At 45.4% G+C, this 20,679-nt stretch overlaps 1 protein-coding gene across 1 annotated transcript in view; it reads right to left on the bottom strand.

The window, feature by feature from the left end:
• Positions 1-20,679, bottom strand: part of PLXDC2 (plexin domain containing 2) — a 1,436,917-nt gene that overhangs the window by 766,633 nt on the left and 649,605 nt on the right. The window contains exon 3 of the mRNA XM_069211779.1: positions 13,737-13,883. Coding sequence (XP_069067880.1) covers positions 13,737-13,883 — 147 coding nt within the window. The remainder of the gene's footprint in view (positions 1-13,736; positions 13,884-20,679) is intronic.

The raw sequence follows: 20,679 nt of genomic DNA, 5'->3' as shown, positions 1-20,679 counted from the left end.
CCAGCTAGGGACATGACCCATTTGACCCAACGAGCTAGAGTAGGGGAAGAAACAGGGTTATGGGGCTTCTGAAAGGAAATAAGTAATTGGGAGGCAGAGGATGATCTCAAATCTGCAGTACGAGTCACATAAGTTTTTAAACAATTTCCAACACACAACTTGGGTTGAGAGGGAAAATATGGGTAATTGACACAAGCTAAATTAGTTTTAGTACGTCTCTTAATCTGAAACGAAACACAAAGGGGGGAAAAGAAAAAGGAAGAAACATCTAATGCCTTAACGTCTGAAACACGTTTGATCGAGACGAGACACAAAAGCATGGTTAACTTAGCAGAGAGCTGTTTGAGAGAGAGTAAATCATTATCTGGCCAAGTGGAAAGAAATCGTAATACCATATTAACGTCCCACATGACATTATACTTAGGAGATGGCGGAAAAACATATCTTACTCCCTTTAATAATTGGCAGATGAGAGGATGTTCACCAATTGGTCTGCCATTGATCCTTTGATGTTCAGCAGAGATGGCAGATCTGTAAATATTAATAGTGCGATAGGCTTTACCTTGGGAAGCTAAGGAAGCAAGGAAATTTACAATTAGCACTACATTGGCTGAAAAGGGATCTGAATTCCTGTCCAAACACCAGCTACTCCAAAGGGCCCATGCAGACTTGTATGCTTTGGAGGTACCAGGGGCTCTGGCCTGCTGGATGAGTTTAGCAGCATCTTCCGAAATTCCTGGGGTTCTCCAGGACGACCCGAAATTCTCCAAGCTATGAGGAACAAGGAATTGCTGAGAATCAAATGATATTGTTGGCCTTGGGGATCTAAGAGGAGGTTGGGAAAGTGAGGAAGCCAAACGGGTTGATCTACTGCCAACTCCAATAGAGTTGGATACCAAGGTTGAGCCTGCCAGAAAGGAGTTATGAGAACTAAAGAGGACCGCTGCCTGCGTGCTTGTGCAAGGACTCGAGGAATGAGCAGGAAGGGAGGGAAAGCGTAAAGAAGGGATGACGGCCAAGTCTGAAGGAAAGCATCTGTGGCAAGAGCCTGTGGGTCTGGCCTCCAACTGAAATAGGAAGGAAGGTGGGAGTTGAGGCGAGAAGCAAAAAGATCTATGGACATTTTGCCAAAGATAGAAGTAAGATGATTGAATACTGAAGGGTGCAATTGCCAATCGCTGGAATCGTGAAGATGTCTGGAATACCAATCCGCCACCGTATTCAGCCTGCCTGGCAGATACACCGCCTTGACTGAGATCCGACGAGGAAGACAATACTCCCAAAGATGTTTCGCCAGAGTGGAGAGAATCTTGGATTTGGTACCGCCTAAATGGTTGATGTACCTGACCGCGGACAAATTGTCCATCCTTAAAAGGATGGTGCAACTTACTCTGTCTTTTGCAAAAGTGCGGATGGCAAAGGAACCTGCAAGCATCTCTAAACTGTTTATGTGCAAGAAGGACTCCTTCAGAGACCATGCCCCTCCAGTCGAGAACTGACCACATCTTGCGCCCCAACCGGTCAGACTTGCATCGGATTCTAATACAAGATCTGGGGCGGCAGAGAAGATAGTTCTGCCATTCCAGGCGTCTAGATGCGTTAACCACCATAGAAGTTCTTCTTTGGATTCGGCATCTAGGACCAAGGGATCCGAATAAGCGAGGCCCTTGTGAAGATGGCGGATCTTGAGCCGTTGAAGAGCGCGATAATGTAAAGGACCTGGGAAGATGGCTTGAATAGAGGATGCTAGAAGTCCTACCAGACTAACCAGAGTCCTGAGGGAGATGTGAGGAAGGGATAAGGATTGACGAATTTCCTTTTTGATTAACGATACCTTGTGTTGAGGGAGCTGAAGCACCGACTGAGTAGTGTCTATGAGAAATCCGAGAAATTCCAACTTCTGAGTTGGAATCAGAACCGACTTCTGAAAGTTGATGAGGAAGCCCAAGCCGAGAAGAAGGTTCTGACAAAGCTGAAGATGGTCTAGAAGAAGACGTTCGTCTTGAGCCATCAAAAGAAAGTCGTCCAAATAAAGGATTAGACGAACACCGTGAGCGCGGAGAAAGGCCGCAACGGGTTTGAGAATCTTGGTGAAGCACTCTGAATTGATAAAAGGAGTCTTGCCACTGGAATTGAAGGAATTTCCTGTGTGAGTGATGAATGGGCACTGTGAGGTAAGCATCTTGAAGGTCCAATCTGACCAACCAATCGTTCTGAAGCAGAATGTCTCTTAGATGGAGAATGGTCTCCATCTTGAAGTGCCGGTAAATGATGAAATTGTTGAAAGCCTTTAGGTTTAAAACTAATTGAAATTTGTGATTTTTCTTCTGGACGAGAAAAATGGTGCTTAGGAAACCCGCAGGATCGAACAGGACGGGTTCTATAGCATGTTTGGTAAGGAGAGACTGAATTTCGCTGTGCAGAAGCTCGGTTTGATCTTGGGAAAAAACAAGGGGAAGAGGAAAACGGGATTGACTTGGGGTTTGGTAAAACTCTAGTAGGTAACCTTGAATGGATTGAATTATCCAGGGATCTGAAGTGAGAGAAAGCCATGAATTTAGAAACAGAGCCAGTCTGCCTCCTACCGGAGGAAGGCCAGAACTGGAAACACTTACCGGAGGTTTGGTCTCCCTTGTTGGCCTAACCCCTGTGACGATAGCCTCTTGAACGACGGGGGTAGAACCTTGGCTTGTATCCTGTGTAGGTCTCAAGCTGGGATTGTTGGTTGTAGGAGTCTCTGGTGGAATATTGGCCTCTGATGGAGCAGCTGGCAAAGCGACTCCTGCCTTTGCCGGCCCAGGCAAAAACCCGAGATGGGAAGATCTTTTTCATAGAAAGTTGGGCCTTGTCCAGGGAGGCAAAGGTGGACACATATTTGCCAAGTTCTTTGATCAAGGAATCCCCAAACAACTGGCCCTTAGCTGACGGACCATCATCTTTAGAGGCTAGAGAAGCCAGTTTGGGATCGATTTTCAACAGGAGGCTTTTCCTCCTTTCAATGGAAAGTTGAGTATTGGCATTGCCCAACATGCAAATTGCGCGTTGCGCCCAATTCGAGAGAATTTCAGGATCTATTGGACTATTATCCATTTTGGCCTCCTCTGCCAAATCGAAAATTCTGGTGAGAGGGCCCACCAAATCCAGGAGCTTGTCCTGACACCCTGACCAAGCTCTGTCAACACCTTTCTTGGGGTCTTTGCCAAATTTTGTAAAGAACATAAGCATATTGGGGTCAATCACTGGAGTAGAAGTGATGTTGTCTGGTAACGAGGGGCGAGGACATTCAGATTTAAGCTTATTGCGGGTAGCTTTATCAAGAGGGTCACGTAAAAAGAATGAGACATAGTCAGCAACGTGATCCGATGGGTACCACTCTTTTGAATTTGGATGAACCATGAGGGAAGGGTCAAATAAGGGTTCGCCCGCATGGTCCACCAAAATATGAGACACAGGGTGAACGTCACCACCGTCACCAGGAGAAATTTTACGCCTTTTCTCCAAAGGCCCACATGAAAATGGATCCGAAGATCCGTCCATATCATCCGTATGACTAGGAGAGTCATCATCGTCATCGTCAGTGTCTCTTAACTGTGTAACATGAACTGAGGAGAGAGAGGAACCCGATTTGAAAACCTCTCGGGTGGAAGGACCAGAAGAAACGCCTTTTGAAGGCACCGGGAGGGTAGACGCACGTTTCTTACCTTTGTTAAAAGGCACTTTGGAAGTAGATATCATTTTAGAAAAAGAGGCTTCTAAATTTTTGGTAATATCAGACATAGAAACAGTTACTGCTTGCTGAACTGAATCTTTTATAAAAGTTTTCAAATTTTCTTGAAAAACTTGGGAATCTTCTTCCTCAGCCATTGTGCCCAAAGGCAATAATAAATGTATTAATACTGGAAATGAGGCTTTAGAAAATATTTAAGCTTGAAATGTAGAGGAAACTGGACAAAGAGGGGTTAACTGAGAGGAGAGGAGGGAGGGAGTGGCTAAAAGGGGCAGGAACGAGGAAAAAACGAAGTCCGGAAGGCAAAACGTGTGGGGAAACGTCCGGTGGAGCAGTGGCTGAAAGCGAGCCCGACCAAGGAAATACGAGCGAAAAAACGCTCGAAATTCGGGGCCCGAAGCGAGTTCCGAGAACAGCAGGTCAGTCAGGAAGAATGCCAGGAATGAAAGGAATGCGCGCGCGTGCACGCGCGCGTCTGCAACGGCCGAAAAAGACCGTTGAAAGACGCGCTGCCTTAAACAAACAAGACGCGCGTCTAAAATGCAAGCATATTAGCTGGACATTGCTTATTCAATAAATAAAAGCACAGTAATGCATATAATACAATATACGAAGTGACGCAAATGGAGTTACTTATCTTGACTGCGAGCAGCAAGAAAAGAGGACTTGTTGCTCGCAGTTAAGATATTAATACTAGGGTTCGACATCCTATTGGTTGTTCATCTGTGATGTCATTGTTGTAGTTTTGTTTATACTGGGAACTTTAGTTTTTTGCTTGGCTGCTATTAGAAATTAAAGCAAGAAAAGACTGCATAATATGAGCCTCTGGTCTTGTAATAAAATTGCCTTTAAGCTACACAGTTGAGAATGACTGGAAATTAACTTCATGATATGGAAGAGGTGGCATCTACCACAATCTTATACCAAACCACAACTAAATATAAAAACAGAAACTTGCTCAAGAACCAATGAAAGTCATACAAACTTGCTTGTGACTGTTTCTGCCTCGATTTCTATTTACTTTACCCATTACTGTCATATGGCATCATTCATGTTTTAAAACAACAGGTTCTAGAACACATCAGTGCGATTCTCATTCACTCTATATATTTTCTTTTTACCCTGACACTTGCGTTCATGACTTGATAATGGAATAGCGAGTGCTACAATTGCTACACTAAAAAAGAAGCTATACTTAAAAGGGTGATCACCTCACACATGTACATAGGCAACATGAGAGCACTGCAGTCCTGGTATGTAAGGTATCAGTACTTTGCACTGTGAGGGTTGCATGTTATTGTTTCTTATTAACTACATGGAATTACAAGTCCCAGTATGAAAGTATTTGTTAGCTACTATGCTGGAACATACATTGTTGCCATCTCGCTGCATTTCATCGTGACTCATGAGTATTTCTGTTACAAATCATCATGTCTATTAGCCGGATTGGTTTTATTGAAGAAAACCAGTTGACAACTAACAGAACACACTATGGGGGTGATTCTGACCTTGGCGGTCTTTTCGCAAGACCGCCGAGTTACCGCCGCGGTAAAGACCGCCGACCGCGGCGGTATGCCGCGGCGCGTATTCCGACCGCTGGGAGCGTTCCGCCGGAAAACCGCCAGCAGCCACACTGGCGGTCGGCGGGAAAGTGGAGACTGGTCAACCTCCACCGCCACGCCAGCAGAACACCGCCCACAGAATTACGACCCACATTTCTGTGTGGCGGTCTTCTGTTGGCGGTCTTCTGTTGGCGGTCACGTCCCTATGGCTCCCGTCACCTCCCGGAGGACCAACGCAAGGTAAGTTGATCGTCCGTGAGGGGAGGGGGTGGGGGGGGTGTTGTGTGATGTGTGCGTGCATGGGGGTGTGTAGAGGGGGTGTGTGAGTGCGTGCATGCGGGCGGGGGGTGCTGCTGTGCCTATGGGCAATGTGTGTAGTTCGGCGGGTGCGCATGTTGGCATGTATGTGTGCGGGTATGTGCCCCCGTTGTGTATGTGTGTGTGTAGGGGGTGTGCATATGTGCATGTTGGGGGTGCGTGCATGTCGGGGTGCGTGTATGTGCATGTCGGGGTGGGGGGCAGGGGGTTTGTAACATCTCTGGGGAGTGGCAGGGGGTGTGGACTCGTGGGGGGTAGTGGGGGATGGGGGAGACCCCTATCAGTGCCAGGGATGGAATTCCCTGGCCCCAATAGTGCCTACCGCCATGGTTCGCATGGCGGTTCCCGACCGCCAAAAACTGCGGCGGTAAGCAGGGTCATGATGCGGTTGGCGGTCTTGGGTCGACCGCCGGGCCGGAGTGCGCAAACTCCAGCCCGGCGGTCATGACCGCCGTGGCGGTCGGAGTGGGAAAGTGGCGGTCGATCGCGGCGGTGACCGCCGCGGTCAGAATGCCATTTTTTGGACCGCCGGTCTGTTCGCGGTCCGACCGCCGCCTCTCCGCCGACCGCCGGGGTTAGAATCACCCCCTATATCATCAAATACAAATACATGGCAATAGGTAAGATATCTTAAGGACATGTAGTAAGGTACCAATGGCAACATGGATCTTCTTAGCAGCTATTAGTACCGCTCCTAACTGTAGCTGGTAATACACAGATTGACAACAATATATGTTATAAATCAATCAAAAGTGTCTTCATATTCTAGAATGTGCTGAATAATGCAGTAGAGGTACATGGTTGGGAACATTACTAAAGAAGTAATTGAATGAATAAATGAAACTGGATTCTATAGGTTCTACAGACCACACGATTTATAACTGCACTCACAGAATATGTACGTGAGTAAGCAGAGATATTAAATAGGATTTATAGCATTAAAATACACGTTTTTAGTCCTTTCTGTTAATCAAAATAAAATTCTTAGCCAAAAAACAAAGGGAACCAAGAAACGAACTCCAGAGTTTGGCTGTTATACGAGAATAAAATCTGCCTTTGGCCTTTGACCATTGAATCCAAGGGACAGTTGTTAGATGGGTCAGTGCACAAGTTGAATGAAGGAAGGTAAGTGCTGAAGCAATTATTCACTGCAGTATAAACAGAGGCTCTTGAAAATTACTCATTCTGCATGGGGAGTCAATGGAGAGAAATAAGGAGACTAAAGATGTGCTTATTTTTTGGTGGACTGAGATTAACCTAGTAATAAAATAATAAAAATAAAATGATTTTTAGTGTGCATGGTAACTCTAAACGGAGTGTCCCTATGCTAAAATCGCAAACAGCAGCCACCCCAAACCCGAAACCAGAAAAAAGATCTCTACAAATGCCTGAAGAACCATGTCTTGAGTTTCTTACTTAAAACAACTTCAGGCACGGAATTCCAAAATTTAGAAGCCAGGAAGCCAAAGGAGCTTCCCCCCAGACATGCTTTTGTTATCTAGGGGATGACCTCTCGGGAGGCTCCAGCAGATCAGAGATCTCTGGTCATAGCTTACTGTTTTACCAAGGTGTGCAGATAGCGGGGGCCTTTCCCATTTCGAATTCTGTGACAACAACACAGGGCCTTAACGGGGACTCTCTTACTTATAGGGAGCCAATGTAGGCTGCTTAGAGCAGTCCCAATAGGCGCCCATCTGAGAATGTTAAGCAAAAGGCGTGCCGCCGCATTTTGTACTCTCTGGAGTTCAGCCAGTCTGCTTTGTGTTACTTCAACATGCAGCACATTGCAGTAGTCTAGCCTCGAGATGACTAAGGCCTGGACTACAGATTTCCTGGCCTCCACTGGGAGAAAGCCTATAATTTTTCTCAAAACTTTCAAAATACCAAAGCACTTTCCTGCAGTGGATAGGTTAACGTCGAATCAAACACCATGATTTTTCACTTTCAACCGGGCCATTGGCACAAGCCATAATACATCAGGCCACCAAGCAAAGGACCAGATTGAAAGCTGTTTCCCAAATATCAGTACCTCAGTTTTGCCACCATTGAGCTTGAGGCAGCTCTGGGACATCCATTCTGCAAGAGCTATCAGGCAAGATTCAAGTTGATAGTAGATACTCCTCCATCCTGGGAAAGGGTGATAACCAGCTGCGTGTCATCCACCTATGATACAAAATTAACATTGAATGACAACAGCGAGGGGGCACATAGAAGGATGGAACAGCTCCCCAACTCTGTTATTCCACAACCGTTCCAGCAACATATTATGAGAGACGATGTTGAAGGCTGTGCTTAAATCAAGCATCCTCAAAGCAGCAATTCTCCCCCTGTCCTCTGTCTGTATCAAGGATTCAGATACTAACAGCTGGGCTGATTCTGTGCTAAACTGTGGTAGAAAGGCTGATTGTGTCTCATGGAGTAGCTCCTGTGCTTCAATGAACTTCATTAGCTGGTTGTTCACATGTTTTTCAGTCACCTATACGAAAAAAGGAAGCAGAGGGATGGACCTCAGATTTGTGGATTATCACGAGATCAAGGGAAGTATATATATATATATATATATATATATATATATATATATATATATATATCCAAGAAAGAAGTGACTCAAACAGATAATCTCATTAAAGAACAAAAATATATTTCTACTACAACGTTTCAGCTTCCGCCTTCCTCAGGTAGTACAAGATGGTTTGCCCTCAGGTAGTACAAGATGGTTTGCTCAGTGGCTGAGCCAACCATCTTGTACTACCTGAGGAAGGCGGAAGCTGAAACGTTGTAGTAGAAATATATTTTTGTTCTTTAATGAGATCATCTGTTTGAGTCACTTCTTTCTTGGATATTACATTTTCTTGTGGCTCTTTGTATCCTTTGGGATCCAGATTTTTGCCCTGGCTGGCTGTTGTTTTCTTGTGATCCTGCATCTTCCACTATATATATATATATATATATATATATATATATATATATTTTTATGTAGCAGTACCACCATAGCCTGTTTCCAGCTCATGGAAACTAGTCCTGATGCAAAAGACATAGTGAGGAGTTTTAAATAACCCTAGAAGAATTGCCTCCTTGCTGCTCTCCAAAATCATGGGAGAAGTCATATCATTAGGGAGCCTGATTTCACCCTTCCCCATAAGGCACATAATTGAACAAGATCAAGAGCACTAAACTCACAGTCCTGTCTTAAACAGCCTGAACCATACATCAAGGCAGGAAGCCCTCGTCATTCCCTTAGGAAAGGAGTCGTAGATATGGAGTCTTATACCGAAAAAAGTGGGCACTTACATTACACAGTAGTAGTAGTAGTCGGGGCAACTTGCTCAAGGGAGGACAATGACTTTACAGTAAAGAATACTTCTTGAAAGCGTTCTGTGCTTGTTCAGTTTTATTGGCATAAAAAAGGCATTGCGTTTCCTGATCTGCTTATGGTAGTCTCTTAGCGCTATACAGTAGATAGCTTCCTCCTGCTGATAATTGTGACGCTAATATCGCTAAAGACATTTACAGGACTTTGTTATTGCCCAAAGTTCTTCGTTGAACCATTCGGCTGGGGGTTTAAGCCACTTAGTCCCATGGCATGTCACTAAGGCAACATGGTCCAACACATCTGTAATGCAGTTGTCTAGCTGCAAATTTGCCTTGTCAACATTCTCAGACAAAATAGGGCGATTAGATGCAAGGATTTCCATAAAAGCCACTGGTGTGTCCATCCTCCAATTATGTGGTTTGTTCTGCCTGCCTAAATTGACACTTGTTCAGGAACTAGGGGCCAAGATCTGGAAAAGTTTTACAGAATGATCTGACCAGAGAAGGGGGGTGGCATCTACCACTACCCCAGAAAAATTAGCAAAAATCAGATCTAAAGTATGACTCATTTTGTGTGTGGGTAGGTGAAAGAGTTGAACACATTGGAAAGCTTCCAAATATTCTACCAGCGTAGAGGCTGCTTTACACTCTCTGTCTTCCAAAGGGAGACAAAGGTCTCCTAAAACTAAAAAATGGAAGTGACATAGTAAAAAATAAGGCAGAGTATCTGCCAGCGAAGTAACAAAATTCGGGCCAGACCTGGAGGGCGATAAACCAGAAATTCAGCTAGGGGAAAGCTATTTGATAAATTCGGAAAAAAGTAAGCTGCTTCACTGCCTGCGATATTGATTGCTGAAAATGTGCACTGGAGACTTCGCATAAAAATAATAGCAATCACTCCCCAGTTCTTTAGGTTCTGTCTATCCAGTCGCACAATTGCATACCCCTGTGGCACTGCTGCCACAATATCTGGTGCTGAAGGTTCAGTGAGCCACCTCTGAGATAGAAAGAGAGCATCAGGCCTATGGTCTGTTAGGAGGTCAAAGATATCTGTTGCATGCTTTGCAAGGGAGGGACAATTGAGCAAGCAACATTGTGCCCCAACTGAATTGCACTGGCTACGGCACAGAACAGAGGAAATTGCACCAACTGCAACACCTAATGCCATCCATGACTTCAAGCATGTGTTGGCAGTCCTCTGCGATGGCTGGGGCAAAACATCTAAGTTCCCTCATTGTATAACATATAGGGGCTGCCTTTGATCGAGCAGGGTTCCTGGAACCTGGCGCCATTCAGGCTTGCCTTAGGCACACCCTATATTCTATGTGTTTCAGCTGATGTAGAAGCTGCTTTGAAAACTCAAAATAAAGGGCATTTCCATAGTTTAATTTAAAGGAGATAGCCACTTGCATAATGGTCTACCAGGGAGCAAGGAGGAAATCTTCAAAGGGATAGTAGGATGGAGAAAACTGGCAGCTGAGGAAGGAAAGAAAGATTTCTATCACAAAATGATGCCCTGGATTGATTCACTGGTGTCCATGAGCTCCTTTTGAGCTGGGCCATAAATCAAATCAGCAAAGGGGAGGAGTCACTTCTAAAGTTGATGTTCCCATTTTTCCATATTGTGTTTAAAATAGCTGGAGTACATTCAGTGTTCAAAGACCACCATACTATTTGAAAATGAATCTGTGACACCGAAGGGAGTGCTAAGACTGAAAGATCAACTACTAAGACCAGGGCTTTATTCATGTGTTTCAAGCATCTCAATTAAAGGTTAAATAACGTAGAACTCAGAGATGAGGTACTATATTACTCCTGTAATGCATAGAAAGAATGAAATGGGGCCACTGCCTATAGCTTGACCTCCAATGCTACATTTCATTAATCCAAAGATGAGAATAGGGTGGGAGACTGTATCAGTGGCAACCAAAGATTCCACAATGACTAAGATGACTGTATCAATGGCAACCAAAGATTCCACAATGACTAAGATGGTAAGTCCTGCAAAATCTTGAATGACACGAATATCACCTAAGACACCGACAAAGACAGACTCCATCCAATGACCAGAACAGAAACCAGCACATGAGGTTCATGAAGCAAATCTGTAAAAATATGCAGAAAGGTAGAGAACAGAAGCTCACTAATATTTTAAAAGTGTTGGGGCAGAAATGTCCCCTGCTTGGTGATGGACTTGAACCCCTGCCCGGAGTTTCCCAGCTGCATGCATTGCGTGTAGTGCCTGATAACATCTGATAATTGTTTTTGGATGCTGAGATGTATGTGTGTCTGTATAGTACATATTATGAAGGTTGGTGAATCCATTCTGGAAGCCCAGTGTCTGGAGAGATTAGTGGAGAAAAGAAGGGAAACCCCTGACAGGAAATCTGGATTGCTGTCATTCCTGAGGGCTGAGGTGGGAGCACACACACATTTGAGGAAGGGGAGCAGAACATATTGTAGGAACATCAAAGGGCTCTTTGATTTCAGGAACAGTTACAGTAATTAGAGCATGGGATCATTGTCTGGGAGATGGTGGGACTGGTATGACTGACACTGAGGACCATTTAATATTGATAGAGGGGAAGGCTTAGCCTATGGAAATTTTGTGACACTGAAGTGTAGAAAAAACTGATCGTTGCAATGCTTGAATTAATCTCAACCACTGGTAATTACTCAAGTCGCATCCTAGTCCATCATTATTTTGCACACCATGCCATCTCAGTTTGGACCCAGCCATATGCAAATTTGTCTTGACCCTGCTCCAATGGGAATAGTCCAACCTGAACTGACAGGCCAGGGCCATGATGGAATAAGGGCTGTCGCCCTTGAACAATCAAATAGGAGAACCCCTGTGCCAGGAGAGGTCCACCATTGAGGCAGGGCTTTTGAACTGTATTGTCATGCTCAGGTTGCTATAAGGAACACTTACGAATTGTTTTAGGAGCTGCAGAGAAAGATGTCTGACACCGACAAGGGCTGTCCCGAGACAGAAAAGGCCCAATGCAAAGACCTCAAGAGTTTGCAGATCCCTGGTCAGTAGACCAAGCTGGCAGAAACCCACCCTGCTCCCTGCACTTGTCAGCTGCCCTCAGCAGACCTGCTGGAGACTTCCATGAATTTAGCAGGTAGAGCTGCTGAAGTTGACTCTTAAGGCCAAACTTAGACTTTGTCATGTTGTGATTAGCGTGGCCACATCTGAAAGTTGCCTTTACTATGAAATGGTGAATGACCAGCATAACTACAAAGGGAGGGAAGGACTCGGGCAAGTACGCCAACCTTAGGAGACGGTGGATATTATTTAGCTTGTTACCTGTTTTATCGTCTGCTCAAATTAAAAATATTACTCTTTTCATGAAAGCAGGAATTTGAATGGGCAATCGGCTTATTGCAATCACTGATTGTACTTGGAGCCTTACACCCCTGTATGCCTTACAACTACCTCCCCCTCGATGAGCTTTGACTGCTTGACCTATGAAAGTCAAGTAGTAAGAGAGTTAGTAATTGACCCAGTTACTAAGGATTCATCACAGGTCGGGCCACAAGATTTCAAGAGTGAAAGGCAACAATACCCAAGATCGGTCCCAGAAACTCCTACTTCTTCCATTGCCCCCTGAAAAGGGGTTCTGAAAAGAAGGTAAACAGAGAAGACAAAAAGGTGTGCATGTAAAGTGATTAAATGTACCAACTATGTTTTCTTTTGAGGGGACAACTATATCTATTTTTAACAGGCTGGAAGAAACGCCTGATTCCAAAACTGCTTACAGAGCTCTTGTCACAAAGGGTGCAGAAGACGTCACTTCTAGCATCACAACTTTCGTAGGGTAGGGATCCAAATGAAATAGATTTAAATTTGCACATTGTGAAAACACAGATTAAACTATCAAAAGGAGTCAGTATAATGTGCCTCACAAATGATAACTGGGAAAACCCAAAGACAATACTGAAAATGGATCACATTCTGTTCAATTAAAGGAATAGAAAGTGGCAATGCTTTCCAGTTGTGGAAACTTAAAATGGGTAGGGGTCTTTAGGAAGAGAATGAGGAGAGTGACTATTGGATTAGCTATTCTTAGGTTCAGAAGTAATGTTTTGCAATTTTTGAATATTTCTTTGCAGTGATTTACAGCTTTGGGTACTTGGTACTGAAAAAGGGGTGGAAGCTGTTCTATTATCTGCAGTATATGTTTTCCTGATGGAGATGTAAGCTACATTAAAAACACGAACAATTTCCAGCGTGTCACACATTATTATATTCCTGGAGCTTTACATTACTATGTGCACCAGGTGTCACTGTTACCAACTGGCACGTCCAACGCGCCTGATGAGTGCGACCAGGCTTGTAAATAGAGCACCTTCTGTTACTGCAGGATGTGTGTCTGCTGCAAGCACGCCATTTAATCACAGCGACCCGTAAGGTGCAGAAAATTATAAAGCAAGACAACTCCAGGAAAACCAGCCTCGAAGATCACCTAGCATCTGCCGGGGCCTAATGGCTTCCCCCCCAGCTATGCGTTGTGCTCAATTACTGCATGCACGGTAACAGATGTAGCAAAAAAAAATCTGCATCATTAAGGTGTACCCTGCTGTCTTGCTGTGCGCCCATGTGTACTGTGCATCGTGCTGCTGGCCAATCATTTCACTGTCTGGATAATGTGTTGTGTTAGCAAACCTCCTCGAGTTATTATCTTTTTACAGATGACTATCTCTGCTTTTTCTTGCTCAGTCAGAGGACTCAGACTGCTGAATCAATAGCAAAGCTGCAAAAGCTCATTACAGGGAACAAATTCCAGTGGATGCTGTAAAACACTTCTTACTGCGGCTTGCCGGTGGGTGTTGGAGAGAATCCCGTGTATCTTCACTTTGTCTTTTTCCATTTGATCTATGTTCACCCAGAGATCCCTGCTGGCCGGATCCAGAGGACCATAAGTTCTTGATGTATAGTAATCATGATCCGTATCCTCCTGCACAGAAGAGATAAAGGCGAATACAGAAAAGTTAGCATGACAGTTTCTACTCTTGTAACATTAAGCATACGTGTAAACATCTTATTTTATTGTAACCACAACTGTTGTCCAACTGAAAACACATGGAGGTCAGTACACAAATACACAAGTGTAAATCTGTATCTGTTGAATATGTAAATTAAGATTACACGTCCACGTCAATGTTTTCCGTAAACACAAATATTAATGTCTGACTCCCGCATAATGTAAGCACATCTTTCTGTTTGTGTCGTAATCACTCTCTCGTCTTCACGTTTCTGGCAGTGGAATTGTCAAACTAATATTATGTTGTATAGCTCAGGGCCTCATTTGACAGTGAATGCAATAAACGAGGGAGATTGAGGGAGTAAATATGGAATAGGATGAACGTACACATATATTTATTTGTCTCTTTAGGTGTTCACACCGAAACATATTCCATAGGAAGACATCTGTTCACCATCATCCCTTTAAAAATGGGAGGGCTTGGGGATCGGTTCTCCACTTATTTATTTTGAGTCTTGCACTTACCTCAAAAAGGTACGTGGCAAGAAGTAAGTTAGAATGAGTCAGGAAAAAGGCATTGTGATTGTTTGCAAACCCCAGAAGGCACAACTTTAAGGGTGTTCATCATATTGACAGTGCCAGTTTATATGGGTACTACATGGAACATCCATTTTCTTACCTCAATCAGGCGTAGCTTGGTCTATAAAACTGGTGGGAGGGGGGTGAGTTTCAGATTTTCCAGCAATGCAGCTGCCATATCAATGCAAAATACAAACTTGAGAAGCAGGGCTTGAGGGAGCTAAGGGCAATTGGAAATGGAGAGCAGTGCAGATTGTAAGGGATGCTTAAAACTCAATATTTGTTTAAAATAACCAACATTTTCAAGAACTTCAAAGCCGAGAGAGGAGAGAGTGCATATGTGTAAGTATTTGTCTGTGTGTGCATGTAAAAATCTCAGGTGAAATCTGACAGACACCTTACCATACCTGACTGAAAGCACCCATACCCCACTATTTACTAGAGAATATCTTTATTTAGGGGGTTGTAACAATCCAAATGTCCCACCAAAAGCTACATCCCTGACCTTAATCTACACTTACAATTGCATAGAAATCAGCCATCTGTTGTATGTAATTTTGTTTTGAAAAGCCACTACCACCGGAAAATCAGGGACACACTTGTCAATTAAAGTCTGCATGTGGATTTACATTTGCTATCTGGCCAGATGCGTTCACTGACCATGTGTTGTCTGACCTGTGACAAGCTTGGGCTTTCCACAGAGGGCTTGGTGGAATATGTTCATACAGATCAATTGTGTGGTATCATTGATTCTTCAGTCACATTTGGTTGCGCTCTTTGACGCTACAATGTCTAAAGTCATGGTCATATGAATTTTATTCTCAAAGAAGATTACAGATTCATGGACTGATGTGACATAAAGTCATCCACAGTCATAGATCCTGGGAGTGTTGCAGCACCCCCTCAATAACCATCCTGGAGGGAGAAGGTGAATGAGCATTAAAAATGCCTTTAACTTTCGTTTTACCTGGTAACCTTTCCTGTGTTGAAAAGACTGGTCAAGTGTTAAGCAATATCTTCTGGCAAATGGCTGTTTTTTTTAACATGGTGATTGGTGTTGACTTTCTCTGACTGAAACTAGAGATGATTTTGTAAAGTGAACAATGTGGCAATGATGCAAGGCAAAGATAGTGTTAAACGGCTGTAGGCTGTCACTCTTTTTCTAATACACAATAACATTTAAATACCTGTAAATTAACTATACAAATGTTTCAGAATATATCAGCAGTTTGAATAATCTTTTGCAATGATTTTTGGGACAGGAACGCCTACCTTGCATCTCATTGATGCAAGTCAGTGTCACACATTCTTTAAATGAGGCAAACTCCAATATTTTGACACTAGACAGGTCTAGTGTCAAATTATAAATATGGGGTTGTTTGCACCAGATTTTGCGTTAAAAAAAATGATGCAAAACTGGCGCAAACAGAGTATAAATGTGCCCATAAATGTCTTAAAGAATTTCAAATATACATTTATCTAATCACTTTTAGATATTTGCAATCTCTCCGTCTTAATTAACATTTGAAATACACTTGAAAAACGTAAAAGCAGATACACTAGGAGACATAGTAAGAATATGGAGTAACTAGTTTGATTCATTTAGAAGTATGCTTCTTAAATTAAATCAATTCATCGACCCACAACAGGTCTTCGGCTAAAGAAAATCCACAAATTAATTCTATGCAACAAACTAATATATTGATGGAAACAACAGATGTAACCTTTAAACAAACTGGCCAATAAGATCTGGAAGGGCCAGCAAAGACTTTTACCTTTGTGTTTTAGTTGAGGTTTATTCATGATTTATGACAGTTGAAGCAATATGAACTTAAAACTAATTTTCAATCTAATCTGAGACGTGGTTAAACATGAAACATCCCTAAAGAATTTCATTATTTGTAAATTCCAAAGAGGTCCCTCGCTCTTGATGCTGCCTTTATAGCTCTTTTTAAGGATGGACTTTTTTATATCTGAGATATCAGAGCATAGAAAGTCATAGATCTAATTAGAAGCCTTACCACTATAGACTTTGACAGTGACCATTGCTCATCCATCTTAATCTTGTAGGAACTTGCTTGTGTAAATTGTGTTTACACATGCACATTGACTTTTTTATTTGAGTTCTATACCCTTTTTGGAATTCAGAGCCACCACTTTGAAAGTGTAACACCCACCACTACGAGTTAATACTTGAACCAGAATCTGTGATGGTAGCTGTTGGACCTGGCTTTTTGACAGGGACATCCCCAAACTTTTTGCCTCCTTCCTCCTATTTTTTCTGACCTGTTGTTGTTGGCTTTTGACCTCTGGGCACTTTACCACTGCTAACCAGTGCTAAACTGCATATGCTCTCTGTGTAAATTGTACTACTGATTGGTTCATCCATGATTGACTATTTAATTTACTTGTAAGTCCCTGGTAGAGTGCACTACATGTGCCTAGGGCAGGTAGATTAAATGCTACTAGTGGGCCTGCAGCACTGGTTGTGCCACCCACCTCAGTAGCCCCTTAACCCTGTCTCAGGCCTGCCATTGCAAGGCCTGTGTGTGCAGTTTCACTGCCACTTCGACTTGGCATTTAAAAGTAGTTGCCAAGCCTAGAACTCCCCTTTTTCTACATATAAGTCATCCCTAATGTGTGCCCTAGGTAACCCCTAGAGCAGGGTGCTGTGTAGGTAAAAGGCAGGACATGTACCTGTGTAGTTATATGTCCTGGTAGTGTAAAACTCCTAAATTCGTTTTTACACTACTGTGAGGCCTGCTCCTTTCATAGGCTAACATTGGGGCTGCCCTCATACACTGTTGAAGTGGCAGCTGCTGATCTGAAAGGAGCAGGAAGGTCATATTTAGTATGGCCAGAATGGTAATACAAAATCCTGCTGACTGGTGAAGTCAGATTTAATATTACTATTCTAGAAATGCCACTTTTAGAAAGTGAGCATTTCTTTGCACTAAAATCTTGTTGTGCCCTTCAATCCACGTCTGGCTAGGTTTAGTTGACAGCTCCTTGTGCATTCACTCAGACACACCCCAAACACAGGGTACTCAGCCTCACTTGCATACATCTGCATTTTGAATGGGTCTTCCTGGGCTGGGAGGGTGGAGGGCCTGCCCTCACACAAAGGACTGCCACACCCCCTACTGGGACTCTGGCAGACAGGATTGAACTGAAAGAGGGCTTGGTGCATTTCTTAGACACTCTTTGAAGTCACCCCCACTTCAAAGGCACAACTTAGTATAAAACAGGGCCTCTGCCCTACCTCATCAGACACTTGCTGGAGAAGAAACCTGAACCAGAAACTACATCCTGCCAAGAAGAACTGCCTGGCTGCTCAAAGGACTCACCTGTCTGCTTTTCTACAAAGGACTGCTGCCTTGCTGTTGGCCTGCTGCCTTGCTGAACTGCCTGGCTGCTCAAAGGACTCACCTGTCTGCTTTTCTACAAAGGACTGCTGCCTTGCTGTTGGCCTGCTGCCTTGCTGAACTCTTGTCTGGCTGTAAAAGTGCTCTCCAAGTGCTTGGATAGAGCTTGCCTCCTGTTCCCTGAAGTCTCAGGACCAAAAAGACTTCTCTCTTCCTCTTGGACGCTCCGTGCGCCGAACTTTTCGACGCACAGCTTGTTCCGCGGCAAGAAAAATGCCGCACACCGACGCTGATCAACGCGACGTCTTCGGGACGACCGAAACTTTGACGCACGGCCTCGCAAGGACAACGCCGCCCAACTTCCCAGGAGAAATCGACGCGACGCCTGCCGTGAGATCGAAACTTTGATGCATGGCCTCGCAAGGACAATGCCGTCCGACTCCGCAGGAGAAATCGACGCGACCCCTGCCGTGAGATCGAAACTTCGACGCGCAGCCCCGCAGAACGACGCGCAGCCGGAAAACAAGCAGGAAAATCCACGCACAGACCCGGGACATCTGGTACTCCCCGCAAACCACAGTAAGAGACTGTCCGCGCGCCGGAAAACGACGCACGACTCCCCGCGTGGAAAATAACGACGCAAGTCCGTGTGTGCTGAGGAGAAATCGACGCACACACCAGTTTTCCACGCACCTCTTCTCCTGTGGCCCTGTGAGGAGATTTTCCACCAGAAACCAGGTATTTTGTGCTTGAAAGAGACTTTGGGGGTCATTCTGACCTCCAACTGTGAAACCGCCAAAAACCCGACATCCACGGAAGGCCGCCTCATCAGCGGGCAGCGATAAACTGGAGATGACCAAACCTCCACCGCCACGCCAACACAAACACGCCCATGCCATTCTGACCCACGAATCCACGCGGCGGTCTTTTAACCGCGGTATTCTATTGGCGGTACACACCGCCGCTGTCAAAATACACACACATATACAAAACACAGCCACATTGGACAATTTGAAATACACACACCTGATACACATACACACAACACTCCCACACACCCAATTAACTATAAAACACACACCCACATAACCCACAAACCCCTACGACCACAAATATCTGGGCGAAGGCGCAATACACTGAGAGAGAGCACAGGGAACGCAAAGCACAACACACACAGGAACCCAACATCATCACCCACACCACATCTACGCACACATCACCACACATCACCACGCACATAACCACAAACACCACCCCACACCTCATCCACACCACCCCATGGCACCCCAAAGACACCCCAGGTTCTCGGACCAAGAACTCAGGGTCATGGTGGAGGAAATAATTAGTGTAGAGCCCCAGCTCTTCGGCACACAGGTGCAACACACCACAATAGCCAGGAAGGCAGAGCTATGGCAAAGGATCGTAGACAGGGTCAACGCTGTGGGACAGCATCCCAGAAATCGGGAAGACATCCGAAAGCGATGGAACGACCTACGGGGGAAGGTGCGCTCGATGGTGTCGCGACACAACATCGCTGTGCAGAAGACTGGCGGCGGACCCCCACCCACTCCACCCCAATTCACATCCTGGGAGCAAGAGGTAGTAAACATCATGCATCCTGATGGCCTCGCTGGAGTACCCGGAGGAATGGACTCTGGTAAGTCGATTCACAACTACTTCACCCCCCCCCCAGCATGCCAACCCACACCCCCACCCTCACCCCCAATCTCAACCCCCCAGCACACATCCTCCCTGCCAATGTCTCACCAGCACAACCCACCCTAAACAACACCAACCCCTGAATGCCAAAACAAACCATAGACATCCATCACCAATGCATGACCACTGCACATACCCATCCACCCCCACAACCACCCTCACAACACCTCCCACAAGGGAATGCCAGCACTGGGGGACAAGGGCACTCACAAAATGCAAGCCATGGCACACACAAAAGCAATAACCATACTCTTTTACCCCTGCAGGGCCCGAACGCCAACACACTGCCACGGAGGGTCCAGATTTGTCCATCCCACCCCCAGAACAGGCCCCCAGTGAGGACAGCAGCTCTGTCGACCTAGAACCTGACGACCAGCCCGGACCATCGGGGACCTCTGGACAGTCGGTTCCCCACACACAGACACAGGCCACAGCAGACCCAACCCCCTCTGGGAATAGCAGCACAGCTCCCACCCAGCGGCCCCATGCCTCTGTCTCCAGGACAGGTCAATCAGCGGTGTGTCCGCCACTACAGGGCACCCAGGCAGACCCAACACCCCAACAACAACAGGGACCTGGGGGCAGTGGTAGTGGGCACACCGTCCAGGGGACAGAGGCCCGGGGAAACAGGGCAACTGGGAGGGCTGCTGTGCGACAGGGGGGGGAGGACAGGCCCAGGGAACCGACTCTCCAAGAGGCCCTCACCACCATCATGGGAGCATACCATCACTCCCAGGAGACGATGGCGACGGTACTGGCCAGGTTCACGGAGATCCAGGCACAGCAGGAGGAACGCTACATGGGGTTCAGCAATGAACTCAGGAACATCGGTACCGCTATGGGGACCATAGTCCAGGCCCTCAACCGGATAGAAACCACATTGCGGGACCATGTGGCACCACAAAGGGCCCCTGTCACTAGCCAGGAACAGCCTACCACCTCCGCCGGCGCTAGTGGACAGGAGGCCCCACCACAACGACAGGCCACCAGAACCCCACCTCCTGCTGAAGAACAACCACCCCGCAAGCGGATCCTGAGATCTCACAGGAAGACAGAGTAGGATGCCAAGACCCCCGCCAGCATAAGATACCCCCTGATGTCATCCC

Source organism: Pleurodeles waltl, chromosome 10 (assembly GCF_031143425.1).
Source record: "Pleurodeles waltl isolate 20211129_DDA chromosome 10, aPleWal1.hap1.20221129, whole genome shotgun sequence".
In the NCBI taxonomy this organism is placed as follows: domain Eukaryota; kingdom Metazoa; phylum Chordata; class Amphibia; order Caudata; family Salamandridae; genus Pleurodeles; species Pleurodeles waltl.
Note: the sequence above shows the minus strand (reverse complement) of the source record. Positions and strands in the feature narration are given on the sequence as shown.